This window comes from Narcine bancroftii, chromosome 14 (genome assembly GCF_036971445.1).
Source record: "Narcine bancroftii isolate sNarBan1 chromosome 14, sNarBan1.hap1, whole genome shotgun sequence".
Classification (NCBI taxonomy): domain Eukaryota; kingdom Metazoa; phylum Chordata; class Chondrichthyes; order Torpediniformes; family Narcinidae; genus Narcine; species Narcine bancroftii.
Window position 1 is genome coordinate 51,815,394 of NC_091482.1, and position 16,730 is coordinate 51,832,123.

Below are 16,730 nucleotides of genomic sequence, written 5' to 3' on the forward strand. Positions count from 1 at the left end.
AGTTAGTTCAATAATGTACCGATTCACTTCACCTCATGTTCTCAAACTGGTGTTCGCATTTGCATGTTTTGAGAACCTTTTGCCTGGATTTTTCTTGGCAGGCACCAAACGTTTCTGGCACAGGTACAGAAAACAGAGTTGTGTCTGAGACGGTGCTGTTAGACTTTTGGCCATCCCACCTGCATTGGCCCGAGGGATTCAGAAGTGCAGCTGTGCAGTCTGCGGGAGTGGGGAGCAAACAAAAGAAGGGGGGGTGAATTGGGGGGAGATCAGCCCTTTAAGCAGCTTACCTGCAATTTTGTCTTTAATTGTTACATGAAAACAAACCTGATTAAATTGCTTTCAGATGTAAAATGAAAGGCCTTGCATTATATTGTCTGAGAAAAGAAAATAATAACTTTGAGACATAATTTAAGCTATCAATGAATTTTTTTTTGTCAATTTGAGGGATTCCCTGCCATAAGTACAGTCAATTATTAGTTAAGCCTGGAGCTGGTTATTGATAGCTAGACAATGTTAAATCACTTAATCATCTCGTCTCGGGAGAGAAAAAGAGAGTGTTGAGAGCAAAATTTGTGATGGGCTTGCTAAAATACTCGCTAAAACTGATCTGTGTGACATACTGCAAGGATGTTGCAAGGATGGTCCAGCAAATATCGATGTCTTCAAAACAGGAGAGCCGGATGTTGGACTATTGCTGACGACATTGTTTTTTCGTTCCTGACACTGATTTACGTAGTCCATAGAAGAGATACAAATGTGGAAACATTCAGATGGACGTACATTTTCCATTCATCTCTCTCTTGAAATTACTGAAATTATTTCAGTGTTTTGACAGTCAATAGGAGGCAACGTTTCAGCTGACTGCATTTTATCAGTTTTGTAATTATGATAACTTTCTTCCAGTGTTAGAGGGATTGACCACATTGAGGTACACTAACAGATAGCTCATTTGAATTCCCAAAGACCAAACTACCTGATATCCTGGTATTGGACAGTCAGAGATCTTTAATTGCCCTTTCCATTCACATGCCCGGAGAATTATTATTGGTCTATTTCACATTAATGCCACATTCAATCCTTATCTATTTTTTGTTTCCTCACTCATTTAACATAGCGTAAGGTCCCAAGTTGCTTCACAGAGCTGTTATCAACCCAAGGTGCAATCTGCAGGAGGGTGTATTAGATGTTTGAGAAGGTCTAAGAAAATGATCATAGGTTCCAAAGGGTTCAGCGAAGGAATTCCAGAAGATGGAATTTGACTGGGTGAAGGCACCAATGCCCACGAGAGAGGTTGCAGATGAAGCAATGTGGACATTTTCAGATAGAGATGGATTGTTATGGATTAAAGAGAACATAGGGACCATTATGCCATGGGGAGATTAAAATATGACAAAGAGTGTTTGAAATGAGAGTGGAAAATGGAGAGCTAGTGTTGGTCAGTAAGAATGAATGGGAAGTGTAGTGAAGATAAAAAATCACCTTGGGTGGCCCGGTTAGCCAGGCAGTTAGCACCAGCGACCTGGGTTCAAATCCAGCGCTGTCGATAAGGAGTTTCTATGTTCTCCCCATGTGCTATCCCACACAAGACCACACGTAAATTGGAGGAACCATACCTGGTTTTCCTTCCGGGCCCTCTCCAGTCAGATGGCATTAACGTGGTTGAAGTAAAAACACAATGCTGGAGAAACTCAGCAGGTAAAACAGTGTCCTTTATATAGCAGAGATAAAACTGACATTTTGGGCTTGTGGCGTTTATTGGTAGGGAAAAAAATGTCAGCAGGCGTCTGAATGAAAGGGTAAGAGAGAGGCACAAAGGCAGGAGGTAATAGGTGGAGAAAGGAGGGAGAGCACAGCAGCAAGCAAGGGGAGGAGGAATGGCTCTGTGAATAGAGAGGGAAGGGGTGAAGAGCTGACAGGGGGAAGAGAAAAAGGAGACCAGGTTTGCAGAAACCAGAAAAGTCAATGTTAATGCCATCTGACTGGAGAGGGCCCGGAAGGAAAATCAGGTGTGGTTCCTCCAATTTACATGTGTGGGATAGCACATGATAGTACATGGGGAGAACATAGAAACTCCTTACCGACAGTGCTGGATTTGAACCCAGGTCGCTGGTGCTAACTGCCTGGCTAACCGGGCTATTTTAAATGAGTGAGGAAACAAAAAATAGATAAGGATTGAATGTGGCATTAATGTGAAAACGAACCTGATTAAACTGCTTACAGACTCTCGAGTTTTACTTGTATGTTCTTCCCGTGGGTTTTCTCCAGGTGTTCAGCTTTCCTCCCACCCTTCAAAACATACCGAGGTTGGAGGTTAATTGGTTGGAATTGGGCGGCATAGACTCATGGGGTGGAAGGGCCTGTTACCGTCCTGTTGGTAATTTTTTATTAATTAACAAAGGTACTTCCAGAGAATCATAGATAGGAATTGGCTAGAGGAGTATTTGAATCATTGGATTTTTGTGATGCAAGTTAGAGAGATGAGCATTTTGGTAACCATGAAAGAATCAAATGAAATGAAGATAGAAGTTGGCTGTTTTTAAGTCTGTATGAAATTAGATGTCCAAATCTGGCTTAAATAGGAGAAGGGGTAGACTTGACACTTGCAGCCAAGATGGTGACTACAAAGAGGTATGCAGCTAATTAACATTTGTCGTATCCCTTACAAAGATAGCATCTCAGTAGGTTCTTTTAAGCTGCAGCACCCGGGTAGTCCTCCTGGGACCCAAGTGCGATTAGTAGGGCAAAGGTGCCTCCAGCACCTTTTAAGCTGAGGGGGGATAGCCTCAGTAAATCAATTTAACAATTTAAGGGGGATCCCACTCCCATGATGACACATCCCACCAACTAGTTTCCCCCATCCCCCCCCACCAGCTGTCAGTCTCCCTCCCACCATTAGCTGACCCCCCCTGCCCCCATGGCAGCCGACCCCTCTGCCCCCACGGCTCTCCCGCTGATCGTGGCACCCCTCCCTCCCCACGACATTGACCTCTTCCCCCCACATGGCAGCGACCTCACTGCCTCCGATTGTCTCCCCCTCACTGCAGCGACCTGTCAACCCACCCCTTCTCCACCCCGGACCATGGCAATGACCCCCTCCCCCCCTCCCCGATCACTGCAGATACTTCAGCTGGGGCTTCCCTGAAGCGCTGACATCACAGGAGTAACTGGGTCCGCCATTTTGCTGTTCAAGCCACCGGTCGACGTGTTCCGGATAAGTTTAACTGGGTTCGCTGACTACCTCCAAGGAAGGGGAAGAACCCGGTTGACTTTGGACGACACTGACCAGGTCAGACCCTTTCAAGCTTTCTTGTGAGTGGGGCGCTAACCGGGCAAATTGCCCGGTTAACCCCATTTTACAAAGCAGTGAAACCACTTAATGATGAATTATAAGTCTGGCAGCATGGAGACAGAAGAGATTAAGACAGCTACCATTAAAGTAAAGCTGAATATTTGTCAGTTGAAGCTGACCCTATATCTTTGGATGATATTTGTAGTGTGTAAGATGCTGAGAGAAAGAAGGACTGAATTCTGGATACCAAACACCTCCTTCAATTGTTCGAGTGTTGCTTTGAAGATAAAACCAGAATCAAATATAGAGATAAGTAGTAAACTCAGCAGGTCACACAGCGTATTTTATATCTCGAGGAATTTGTGTTGCAGAGGGTATAGTGCATTTTATCCAAGGCTATATAGAGGGTGAGAGAGGAGAGTTCACCATGATCACAGTCACACACAATATCATTCATAACTTTATTTAATGCAGTTGGAGTGACTTGTTGAGCTGAAACCAAATTGGAGGGGATCAAGCAAAGCAGCATAGGAGAGCAAAGCTTTGGACAAGGGCCAAACTTTTAAGGACATTGTAGAGATTAAAGATGAAGTGATAGTTTGGCAAGTAGAAAGATGGATGTTTTTTTAGAAGCTGTTAATGGCAGGTGAAAGGAAGAGTCAAGTGCCCCTATAACAACATCAGATGGTGCAAGGGCCAGGAAGAGAAATTTGATGGTCAGAAGATGAGTGGAAATCAGGCTAGATGTGTGCAGGATGGAACGAAAGGGTGGATGGAAGATAAATTAAGGAAGGATATGCGGAGCGCCAGTTGGATGGAGAAATAGTGGATGGATTATCTTAATCCTGGTGCTGAATTAGTTTTCCATTCCTAGGACTGTAATTGATGATAAACGGGTGGGGAGATAGGATTCATGAGATATTAGGTAGCATGGGCTTTTATTCAGATATGACATTTGTTCAGCATAGATGTTTTGGGCCGAATGGGGCCTTTTTCTGTGCTGTTTTGCTCTGCGACAATTGGAGTATTGCACCCAGTTTTAGTCGTCTGACTTTGAGAGTCCAAGACGAGGTGCAGCCCCAATACAGGAACAAGCCCATTCGCCAACAATGCCTACATGCACTGAATATGATCCAAAATTAAACCAAATCTGTTCTTCCTGTACATCATCCATTTCCCTCTATTATCTGCATGTCTCTATCCAAAAGCCTTTTAAATCTTACCATCACATTCTTGGCACTACCACTCTCTGTATTTCAAACAAAAATCTTGAATCTTACAGCTTTAAACTTTCGCCCTCTCACTTTAAATGCCTGTCCTCTAGCATTGACATTTTTAAATTTAAAAAATATTTTTTAATTTTTTAATTTGTCACAGGGCCCTTCAGCCTATGAGTCAGTGCCGCTCAATTTAGACCCAATTGACCTACAACCTACATTTTGAATTTGAATAGTGGGAGGAATCCAGAGCCCCCAGAGAAAACCCATGCAGACACGATGAAAACGTACAAACTCCTTGCAGACAACGCGGGATTTGAGCCCCGGCCCCGATCGTTGGCTCTCTAAAGGCGTTGTGCTAACCGCGGTGAGATAACGATTCTAATGATCTACCATTTCAATACCTTTCATAATTTTATAAACTCAGGTCTCCCCTCAGCTCCAAAGAAGTTTGTCCAACCTCCCCCTTTTAGCTCCTATCCTCTAATCCTGGCAAATAAAGCATTATCCTCCTCATACATTGTTAAACTGGAGATACTGAGATTACACTGCTTAGATCAGAAAAGGTTGAGAGGATATATGATAGATTCTGACTAGTTTTGATTCTTTTTAGGTTAAATGGAGAGGAAATGGATCAAGGACCAGTAGTCGTATGTTTATAATGTTTTGGGGGAAAATGCAAGGGGAGATATTTTGACATTAGAGGAGATAGGATCTGGAATTTACTCTATGCGAGGGAGGTGAAAATAGAGTCAATTAGTATTTCAAAATGGGAGGTCACACCTGGAGTTCTGCATGTAGTCCTGGTCTCCTTACTGAAGAAAGGGAGAAAAGAAAGACTGGCTTTGGAGGTGGTGCAGAGGAGGTTCACTGGGTTCATTCAAGAAATGAGGTCGTGATCATTAAAAGGGGAGATTGAGAAGCCCGGGACTGAATTCATTGGAGATTGAAAGGATGAGGATAGATCGTGTAGAGATATATAAAATTATGAAAGGAACAGATAAGACAGAAGTGGGGTGAATGTTTTCACTAGCAGATGAGATTGGAATAAAGGAGTATCATCTCAAGCTTCAGGGAGTAGATAAAAGACAGGTAAGGAGGAATTGTTTCTCCCAGTGAATCTGAGAATGAGGCAATAGAGACAGGTCACGTTAAATGTATTCAAAACAAAGTTAGGCATTTGAATAGCAGAGGAATTAAGCGTCATGGGGAACAGGTGGTAAGAGGAGCTGAGTCTAAGGCCAGATAAGCCACGATCATATTGAAGGATGAGCCTATCCCCGCTCTCATTTCTTCTGATCGCCAAGGGCTGTGATAGGCACTTGAGGTAGAATGATTGGCAGATCGACAAGGAAGGAGTGAGAGAATGGGACCGATTGGATTGCTCAACCAGGAATCTTTCTGTGCGGCAACACCTCTCACAGTTCTCAGTTGTCAGGGATGACAGCAAAACAGTGAAGTGCTTTGATAATAGATTTTGTTTCCGTGGAGGGAGAAATAAAAGGAAGCTTGTGAATTCAGCAGAGAGCTGGAGTTAGATTGGGGGTTTATTTTAGAGGCCGAAGCTGTTGGCATGTAGTGGGAGATGGGGATTGGAGCGTGGATTTGGGAAAAAACAAAGATTCTGAAGGAGAGATTTTGGGGGTACAGCAAGATGTATTTGCATAATGTACGTCTGGTGGGATAGAGATCACAGTTCCAAATCTCAACCCTGAAGTTTCAAATTTTGAATTGGAGTAGAATTTTTGTTCAATAAATTGAGGATAAAAAAATTGGTGGTGTTACCATGAGCTATCAGGCTGTTATAAAATCCAACTACAGGTTGAATACCCCTTATCCAAAATGCATGGGGCCAGAGTGTTTCAGATTTTGGATTTTGTCAATGTTTATGGTATCTAAGTAGGCACAGTAGCAGAATCCCTGCATCCATATAACCATATAACCATTTACAGAGCGGAAACAGGCCATGTCGGCCTTTTGAGTCCACACCGGTTCACTAGAACAACTCCACTAGCTCAATCCTCCCACTCTCTGCCAATATCCCTCCAACCCCCTCACCTTCATGTACACATCTAACCTTCTCTTAAATGACAGCAGGGACCCTGCCACAACTATCTCATTCGGAAGATCATTCCATTCTGCCACCACTCTCTGACTGAAGAAGCATCCTCTAATATTTCTCCTAAAGTTTTGCCCTCTTCCCCTTAACTCATGGCCTCTGGTTCCAACCTTCCCTGCCATCAGGGGAAAGAGTCTGTTTTTGTCTAGTCTATCAACTTTAAATACCTCTATCAAGTCCCCTCTCAGTAGTCTACGTTCCAATGAATAAAGTCCCAGTCTCTTTAATCTCTCCCTGTAATCATACGCTGTAAGCCAGGCAACATCCTTGTAAATCTCCTCTGCAACCTCTCCACCTTATCTATATCCTTCCTATAATTGGATACCTGAACTGGCCTCACCAATGCCTTAAACAGCTCTACTCTAGTCTATGCTATGATTTATGAAGGCCAGCATGCCATATGCCTTCTTAACTACCCTGTCTACATAGGAACCCACCTTCAGTGAATTCTGTACCATAACTCCAAACAATGGCAGGTTTTCAGTCTCCACCTACGATGCTGTGTTTTAATCAAACGGTTACAGTGTACAGCATTTTATTTTTTTCAACACAATATTGCTGGTCATTTTACCCTCAAACATGGCATTTTAGGTGGATATGAATTTCATATTTCACATGAAAATAATGTTTTGTACTTACCTTGATTCAGAACCATTTGAGCTATTTCACCACTGGTTATTTTCAACAATACTTTTTATACCACAGGGCAGAAAACACAGTGAGTAATGCACGTAGGTCCGATGGTGATGATGGTTGGTTAAAAAAAAAACTGGCGTGTCAGACCCCCACGTGGGCAAGGGAGATCGGGCTTTCCACCTGCAGTGTCATGTTGGTGCTCAGATTTTGGAGCATTCTGGATTTTCAAGTAAGGGGTACTTGACCAGTATTTCATTGACTCCAGTCCCAGGCCAATGTGGTGGCCAACTTGCCCTCTGAAGTAAGCCATTCAATTGTATAAATCCATTTATCAGTAGTGAGTGAAGAGGACTCACCGTGGTCAATGCTCAAGTGCAATAAAGGGTCCACAATAGATCTTTGCCTTGAAATGATGTGAAGAAACTAAAAGAGGAAGGTTTTTTTCTATCAGGCTAAGGTTCAATCAGATAACGTGGGCATTTATTTTGAGTGGTCTGGTGATGCAAAGGATAGTCAGGTTGGACAATGTCAGTAACTATTGTTGTGAAAGAAAGCATCAAAATTAAAAACGCAGCCTCACAAATACAACATACATGAGCATATAAAAACAAAAGAATCGTAACATTAAAAACAATACCAAAAATACACAAATTGGCGGAGTTTAATTCTCGAATGGCTCTGGGATAAAAACTGTTCTTGAGTCTATTCCTCTGTGATTTAATGGACTTGTTTCGTCTACCTGAGGGCAATAGGGTCAAGCAAATGATGGCCACGGTGCCATTACCCAATGAGACAAGTTTGACTCCGTTTTAATGGAGGATGTAGTAGACTGTATTTCTCTTTCTCTTCACACACACACACACACACACACACACACACACACACACACACACACACACACACACACACACACACACACACACACACACACACACACACACACACACACACACACACACACACGTTATCAGAGGTCAGTGCAGCAACACCCCTGCAGAATGAATTCTCCGTCACAACTCTCACAATGGATTTGAGGCTGCTCTTTGACTGAAGATGATTAATCTAGTACTCACCAGAGGACTAATTGTGGATCGTGGACTTTATATTTATCATATTCTCTTTGTCACACCTCTTGAATCATCTATTAATTTTGATACAAATTAATAATTTATAAATAAATCTTTTGAAAATTCCCTTTAAATGCAGTCAGAGTGTTTACTCACACCTCAGTTATCCTCGCTCCATTTGGGATGGGTAGAAATAGATTGTGTTTTAGAATAGTTTGCAAAATGAATTGGACCATAGGAAAGATTGTGCAGCTCCAGGGAGACAGGTTGCCTAGCTCATGACTATCCCCTGCAGGAATTGATGATAAATAGAGGCAAGAGACCAGCAGGTTATCTGCCAAGTCAATTGAATGTACCACATAGCAGGAGCTTCCTTCCTCTTAATGAGTGAGTAGTCCATCTGTGGCCTAAAACTCTCTGTTCAGAATGGTTTGTCGTAGAGCATTCACTTTGTGCATAGAATTGATAAATAAACCATCAGCACAAAAGAGGCTTAAAATTGATTCAAGAGAAATGGTTGGTCATCCAAGTTAGCCAGAATGCCTCTTTCCTTGAAACTCATTTGATCACTAAAATTGGGACCTCCTCCCTGTTATCCAATCCCTCTAAAATAGAACCACAGGACGACGTCCTCTTCCCCGTTGATGACAGAATGCAAAATCTGCCCTCTTGCACAGCACATGCAGATGGCTTTCCTGCCCAATTTTGCCACACCTCACCTCTTTCCATCCTCAGATTCCTATCCATCTCCTGGAGAGCCCAAGCTCCTCTCAGTGCCCAAGACACAAACATGCAGTTTTGTCTTCTATACTTTCTTTACGCTGGTGCTTCCAAGTCTTGCTAAACTCCTGCATCTCTGCCGTGTCAAAAAGATCTTGAATATCACCCAGTAAATCAAAACGCACTTGCTATCTACAGGTTCCAACAAAGCTCCAGTTCCCCTTCTGCAGGGCTGTCTTTGCCTTGCTGCAATGTCCTCTGCAAACAAATACCAACTAATCCTCCCTCTGAGTACAATAAACCCATCTTTCTTGTAACAATGCCTTTCTATTGACTGGAGAGTGTTTTGGGACATATGGGGTGTGATAAGACATGAAAAACACTATTTTCTTTAGATATACAGCATGGTTACAGGCCCACGAGTCCTTGCCGCCCAATTTACACCCATTACCCTACAACCCCAGGTACATTTCAAACAGTGGGAGGAAACCAGAGCCCCCAAGGAAAACCCGTGCAGATGCAGGGAGAACAGAGTCACTCCTTACAGACAGTGCGGGATTTGAACTCCAATCCCGATCGTTGATGCTGTAAAGGCTAACCACTACGCCAATCATGTCGCCCCCCCCCCTCACCATTATTCTATTCTTTTATTGTTATTCTTTCTTTTCACCTCTTCTAAATAACCTGTTGTAAAACTTAAGACACTTTTCAGAGTAGATAAAAGCTCAATTCAAACACATATAGGTAGATATAATAATCACAGCTGTTTACAATTTCCAAGGACAAATGGACAAACTGCTCCGTCCCACATAGTTAAAAATCTTTCTTCTGAGGTGAAATTCCTGACACCAAACCAATCTGCCAAGTTCCATTAGTAAATTGTTTCACCAAGATCTCGGTTTAAAAGAAAGGCCGCAAGTAAAACTTGTTGCATCTGTACATTGTACTTATGTGCATGACAATAAAATCTCATTCACATGTTCATGTGAATGATGCATGTCATTCATTATAAGTCCTGATGAGATGAGAGTATATCCATGTACAGTGTACAGGTTTACTGAAATTCTTGCTGCTACCATACACTAACAATAATAGTATTAATTAAACTTCCACAATATGCCAGGATAGAAAAAAGGATTATAAATTTAACAGGATAGAGAAACAAATATTCATAGTTGCAGTTTGTATATGAATAAAAATTATATTTCAATGGCTCAGACAGATCTTTTAGTGGTCCCATGGTTAGAGGGCTAGGATAATACTGGGACGTTCAAGATCCTGACCTGGGACAAGCACATCGTGCAACAATCAAGAAAGCCTCACTTTTCTAGAAGATGAAGGAAGGTTGGCTTGTTTACCCTTCCATTATCCTTCACCAACCTTCTACAGGCACCCCATCGAAAGGAGACTAGCTGGATGCATCTCTGTGTGGTAGAGGAGCTGCTCTGCTCAAAGGCAGAAGCTAGTAAATACAGCTCTGATCATCACACAAGCTTCCCTCGCCTCCATGCCCTCCCTCCGCCTCCCCCGCAGACTTAGCAAGGCCCAGTGCATCCTGGGCACACTTTCCTTTCCCTCCTCCCATCAGGGAGAAGGCGTTAAGAGTGTGAAAGGGCACCCCAACAGGCTTAAAGGCAGTTTCTTCCCTGCAGCCATCAGGCTCCTGCTTGAACCCCACCACGGCACTTGCTTGGTGATCTCCCTTGGTGTAATCCTGTACTCTGAAATTGTGCTCTTTACACAGCTCTATGTAATGTTAGAAATTAACTATTCAGCGAAGAACCCTTCTCACTCTACTAGGTTGCTCGTGACAAATAAACTTAAATAAGCTTGGTGCGTGGCAGGGGATAATGTTCTTACGAGACAATGTGCCCTTAAACATCTAGGATTTAACACAATGGTTCCCTGAGTCAAATGAATGCAAACTAAATAGAAATGCGTGTGCTTGGTTATTGCCGCAATAACTTAATTTGGAGAAGTATTTGCAGGCACCTTTTGTGCTTTCACAAAATGCAATCATCTGCATCTTAATTCAGTGCTCAATTGTTTCTCTTTGTTTTAGCTAATTTTTATTGAGTTTATCATACAAACCTACATAATAAATGATGATCAGATAATTGTATAACAAGTAAACACATACAGAAAGGAGAAATAAGAAAATGTGCCTATTAATAGTTATAATAACTCAATCTGGTAATAAACATAGTGTAGGCAACCATGTTGGAACCATTTATTAGACTGTAATAAAGATTTAAAAAAATAAAAAGAGAAAAAAACCCTAAAAACTAATGGATTGAACGAATCTAATCTCTTCCCTCTAATCAAGGTTACCTTTTATTCATAATGAAGAAGGGGGGGGGGGGGGGGAAAACCAATAATGACATGGAATCGCTTTCTTTTTGTTTTCTACAGGCATAGTGCCAACATCAATCTTCATCACAAACTTCTGACCAAAGGATCGTATGAAACCCAAAATAACTTCTTCCATTCCACTCCTTTGTCAAAGGAACTTTGTGAAGATCTTCTGGCGCGAACCCAAATGGTTCAGACTCCGGTATTATTGAAAGGGAAAAACGGAAATGAGCGTTTTGGGTTTTCTCTCCATGGCACCCAAGAGCCATCCATCGAGGCGCAAGGAGGGGATGGCTTTTATAGTGACACTGTGCTGGATTTGAGCACCACCTCCAGTGTCAAATCCGGAAGCAGCATCCATTCGTGGGATTCAGATGCGGGGAGTGAAGAAGGGGTTCCTGTAAATGGTGATGAGGGCTTTGAAAGAGCGGATACAGTGGCAAAAGATAAGCTCTACCAGCTTTCTGCCATGGTCGACGAGCCAATCGACTGTTTATTACAGTCCCCTTCTACGAATTCGCCCATCATGTGCAACGTTTGCCAGAAGATGTATAGTAATAAAGGAACCTTCAGGGCTCATTACAAAACAGTGCACCTTCGCCAGTTGCACAAGTGCAAGGTGCTTGGTTGTAACACCATGTTCTCTTCTGTCCGGAGTCGAAACCGTCACAGCCAGAACCCTAATTTGCACAAAGAAGTGTTCTGCAGCTCCAATGAGAATCACTGAACACCTCGCCCGTTGGGACGACGAATTTCAAAAGTTAGTATTGACTTATCTATCTCGTTCTAGTTGCAGTGATGGGGTGGGTAGAAATGCAGACTCTTTCAGGAAACTGCCAAGACTGTATTGGTCGATGATATTGGCAAGTTTTGCTCCCACCTCTGGTCTTCAAAGGTAACTGAATGCAGCTTTCCAACACTCCTGTTTTATAGGTGATGAAGATACGAATCTAATGGATCCCATAGTCCCCTGGACTTCATTTTATGAATTAGATTTTTTTTTATCGCATGAAAGGTCCTTTGTTGCAATTCTTTGATTATCTGGATCAAAAGGCACTTTTGATACTAGCTTTTGGCCCACGCTCTGTTTGATTAAAGATGCCTTTTCATGTGCACTTTGCCATTTTTTTTCACATTCCAGTTTCTTGGCTTAAAAATATAGCTTCATGTGTGGGTAAGGTAAATGAGGCACAAAAACACAATCAGTTATTTTAATTTTCAAAACAAAAACCTTAATCATTCAACAACTCTGATTCCAAGTGCTATTTTCACCTCTCCGCCCCCCCCCCCACCCGAAACCTGCGAATGTAATTTCCCAAAACACGTGCAAAAATAAAACAGCGACATTTCCGTTATTTTGAATGTTTTCTCAGTTTCAGTTGACTGTGTTCAAGCAAAGTGAGGATTTCGAAAGAATTTTGGGATTGAAACAGTGTTTCCAGGTTGTTGTAAGGCTTTGTGGATGATGAAAATTACGAATACAATGTGTTTTGCTGAGTGCTTTGAGTTATTCCCTAACATTGTGAACGTTAAAATTATTTTGCTTTTGTGATTATGCAATGATATTTGCAATTGGGCAATCTTACTGCTCACAAGAAGCTTAAAAATCACAGCTTGCCAAAGATGTATCCAATGTGATATTCTGTAAATAAATCAACAAGTAATATTCTTGACAACAAATTCTGCTTAAAATAATGAATAATTTTTGTTAACTACAAATATTTCTTTGTAAGATTAAACATGATTTTAAAAATGTTCTGTGCTACCATTCCATTCAATTCCCCAATTTTAGAACTATTCTTAACAATTCATTTCTTACTGTAATTGTTGCACAAATACCACAAAGTACAAGTGTACACTTACAAGTTATGAGTTTCAGTCCTATTCTAGAAACCTCAGCACAAAGATCTTGGCTCCACCTCAATGTAATACTGATGGAGTGCTGCCCTGTGAGATGAAAGGTTTGTCCTCATTGATTTGAGGAAAACAGGGCAGCAACAATCCAAATAAAACCCATTACTTTGATCAATATTCAACCCTCCACCGGCACCAGATTGAGACAGTAGTGAACAAGAAGGCGAATGCAGTGTTGGCATTTATTTCTAAAGGAGTAGCATGCAAGAGCAGGGATGTAATGATGAGACTCTATACAGTGCTGGTCAGGCTTCACAGTTTTGGCTGCCTTAATGGAGAAAGGATGTGCTGGCATTGAAGAGGGTTCAGAGAAGATTTACTAGAACGATATCAGAAATGAAAGGGTTAGCAATATGATGAACGTTTGTTGGCTCTTGGACTGTACTCAGAGTACAGAAAGATGGTGGGGGGACCTCATAGAGACATTTTGAAAGGCCTGGACAGAGTAGATGTGACAAAGCTGTTTCCCATGGTAAGGACGTCCAGGACAAGTAGTTCAGAATAAAAGGGTGTCAATTTAAGATAGAAATGCGGGGAAATTTCTTTAGCCGGAGGGTCGAGAGTCTGAGGAACCTGTTGCCGCAGGCAAGCAAGATTGTTGGGTGTAAGACAGAAATTGGCAGGTATTTGATTAGCCAGGGCATCAAGGGTTATGGGGAGTGGGGCTGAGTGCTAAGGATCAGCTCATGATTAAATGGCAGAGCAGACCCAATTGGCCGATTGGCCACCTTCTGCTCTCATATCTTGTGACCATTAGAAAAGATTATCTGGTCATAATAGTACATTGCTGTTTGCAAGTTCTTTTTTTTTGTTCTTTAAAATGGATTCCAATAAATGAGACATTTAGCCACCTCAGAAGATTGTATAAATCGTATACACCAAAGTCAGTTGATCATTCTAACATAGACATGTTCGGGTTGAGCTCACGTCAAGAGAACTCCCCCACCATAGTATCACAGCTCAGGCAGGTCATCTCTCAGATAGATTCTCAGTCAGACTGTCGATCATAATTAATCCTTTTAAAGTTTGTTGCCCCTTTGTTGTCAATTGCAATATTTCCTGAAACAATTATCCTGTAGATAAAGTCGCCGTGTGAGACCAATGTCCATTCCCATGAATGTTGGTGTATGGCCAAGAAAAAAACATACCAGGGAATCTTGCGAGGGCTCAGTTGGTCAGGCAGCACCAGTGGGGGATGAAACCGTTGATGTTTTGAGTTGAGCAACCTTCATTAGCCCTGTGAGAAGTTAAGAATGTTTAAGGTTGCAGAGAAGAGGAGAGCACTGAAGGAATGTTTATGATAAAGTGCAGTCCAATGTTGTCAAGGCTACAGTTACTTTAAACAGGCCATTAGAACAAAATGATTCAGAAAATTAGTTTATTGTTTGCTTTGCCGAAACTCCACTATTCTGATTCCTTCTGTTTCACATCTAATTTGAGCCTGTACCCTTGGGCTTTATTTTAGGACGGTATTCATCTTTGGTAGAAGGCGAGGAGAGAAAAAAATTGAAATGGAAAAATACAAGCATTTTGTCTGCAATAGCCTGTTTTTAATTTAACTAATGGTCTACACAATTATTACTGAAAGCCACATTACATCATGATTACAGCCGTGAGCTGCAGCGATATTGGTCAAATTGCTGCGGGAAATGTTAAGTCTGGAAGAGGATTAAGATGCTTCACACACGTGCGAAGATGTGCCCAAGTGAAGTCTGTGCATGCGTGCCAGGATGAGACTAGGGTCTAGTGCACTTCTGACACTTCTGCTATCTACTGTGACAATGGTGTCAACCTATGAAGATACACACCAGGAGGGAGGCTGCAAAGGAGAGGCCAAGGTCTTTGATACATTCAGCATGACGACTCCTTGCCAATAACTTGCCAGCAGAGGGTGGTGTCGAAGATCCTGCAAGGCGGTGGGGGCAGGAGACCTGCCAAGGCCAGCAGACGAAACGTTGGTGGAGCAGAAAGAAAGTGGCTCAAGAACCAAAATGGAATAATCACATATAATGTAATCTCTGGGAATCGGCCTTCTTCCTTTTAAACTAATCGTTCAATACTTTCATTCAAACATACATCAAAATGCCTTTAAAAAAATTATATCAAACCATTTCATGTCTTTTGATCTTATGGTCCAAGTATGTTTTTCAAATAGAAAAATTTCAGTTGTTTCATATTTCATTGAAAAATGACAAGGGCTGATTTTAATCATCTTCTGTCCATAATAAATAAGGTGGTAATGTTCTTCTAAGGCTCAATGTTTTATTGGCAGGGATTTACAATGACCAATATTTTAATGCCCAGAATTTGTTGGTAAAAATGTCATTCTTTTCTCTCATCAGTCATAATTCATACAAAGTTATTCAAAATATTCTAATTTCACATCCTGATTTAGTACTCTCAGGCCTTGTCTCAGCAGCAACCAGACAAGGAGCGTCTGGGTGAGGATTTAAGACGTGTATGGTTTCATGTCTTGTCATCTTAACTTGTCTCAAGGCAGACCCAAGAGGGACATTGGGAGAGTCCTCACTGCTCTTGGGTTGTTAATCCAGCTCAGACAACAACAAAAAAAATGTGAGAGGCCCACATGGATCAACTTCATCAGCTGGACTTGCCAAGACTGTTCAGAAAAGGCTGAGGTAAGCATGCACGTTTTAATGTATTTATTGTAGGCCAGAAGAGAAATGTGACCCATTATGAGTCCTTTGATTTCCCATCCTCAACTGGGCCTCTCGCTCCCAGCATTGGCATCTGTTACCAATCCACCACCAATGCAAATGTCAGTCTGGATTCTCATTGCAGCCCTTCGAACTTCCTCTCCTGCCTGCTGGCACTGAGGTTATTCAGCTCTCTGGTGCAGGAGAATGCAAATGAGCCCAGACATTAAAATGGATTGGAGTTTACAATGGAACTTCCCCTTGCACTCCAAACTCCCGGTTATTTGAAATGTGTACTGATGCATTCTCAAGATAAGTTGTGATGTTAGCAAAAATAAAAGCTGAGGCTTGAAACTTGAACTACCTGGATCTGAAGCTTTGGATTAATCCTCTTCACCTCCTTTTCAGGTGCTCTTAAAACTTCTTTTGTCCAATAATTTGGTCGATTAATTCATGTGATGTGGTGGCATAAGGATAACCCATCTTTACTGCCATTACTAATTCCCTCTCCAAAAATGGAGTGTGACTTGGACAGGTGAGGGTGGTGGTGTGAAGGTACAGGAGGGAGATAGATCAGCTAGTTGAGTGGTGTCAGAATAATAACCTTGCCCTCAGCGTTAGCAAACCCAAGGAGATGATTGTGGAATTCAGGGGGAAGTCAGGAGAACATGATCCAGCCCTCATCGTGGGGTCAGCAGTGGAAAGGGTCAAGACTTAAAATTCCTGGGTGTCAACATCTCCAAGGATCTGTCCTGG

General features: G+C 42.0%; 1 protein-coding gene across 3 annotated transcripts in view; it reads left to right on the plus strand.

Moving 5' to 3' along the window:
- The window catches only part of bnc1 (basonuclin zinc finger protein 1), a 107,664-nt gene extending 94,506 nt beyond the window's left edge, over positions 1-13,158 (plus strand). For 2 of the 3 annotated variants that reach the window (XM_069911532.1, XM_069911534.1), the window contains one exon: positions 11,464-13,158. In XM_069911532.1, coding sequence (XP_069767633.1) covers positions 11,464-12,130 — 667 coding nt within the window. In that variant the 3' untranslated portion in view covers positions 12,131-13,158. The remainder of the gene's footprint in view (positions 1-11,463) is intronic. The other variant, XM_069911533.1, reaches the window with a different exon arrangement.
- Positions 13,159-16,730: the final 3,572 nt, after the last annotated feature.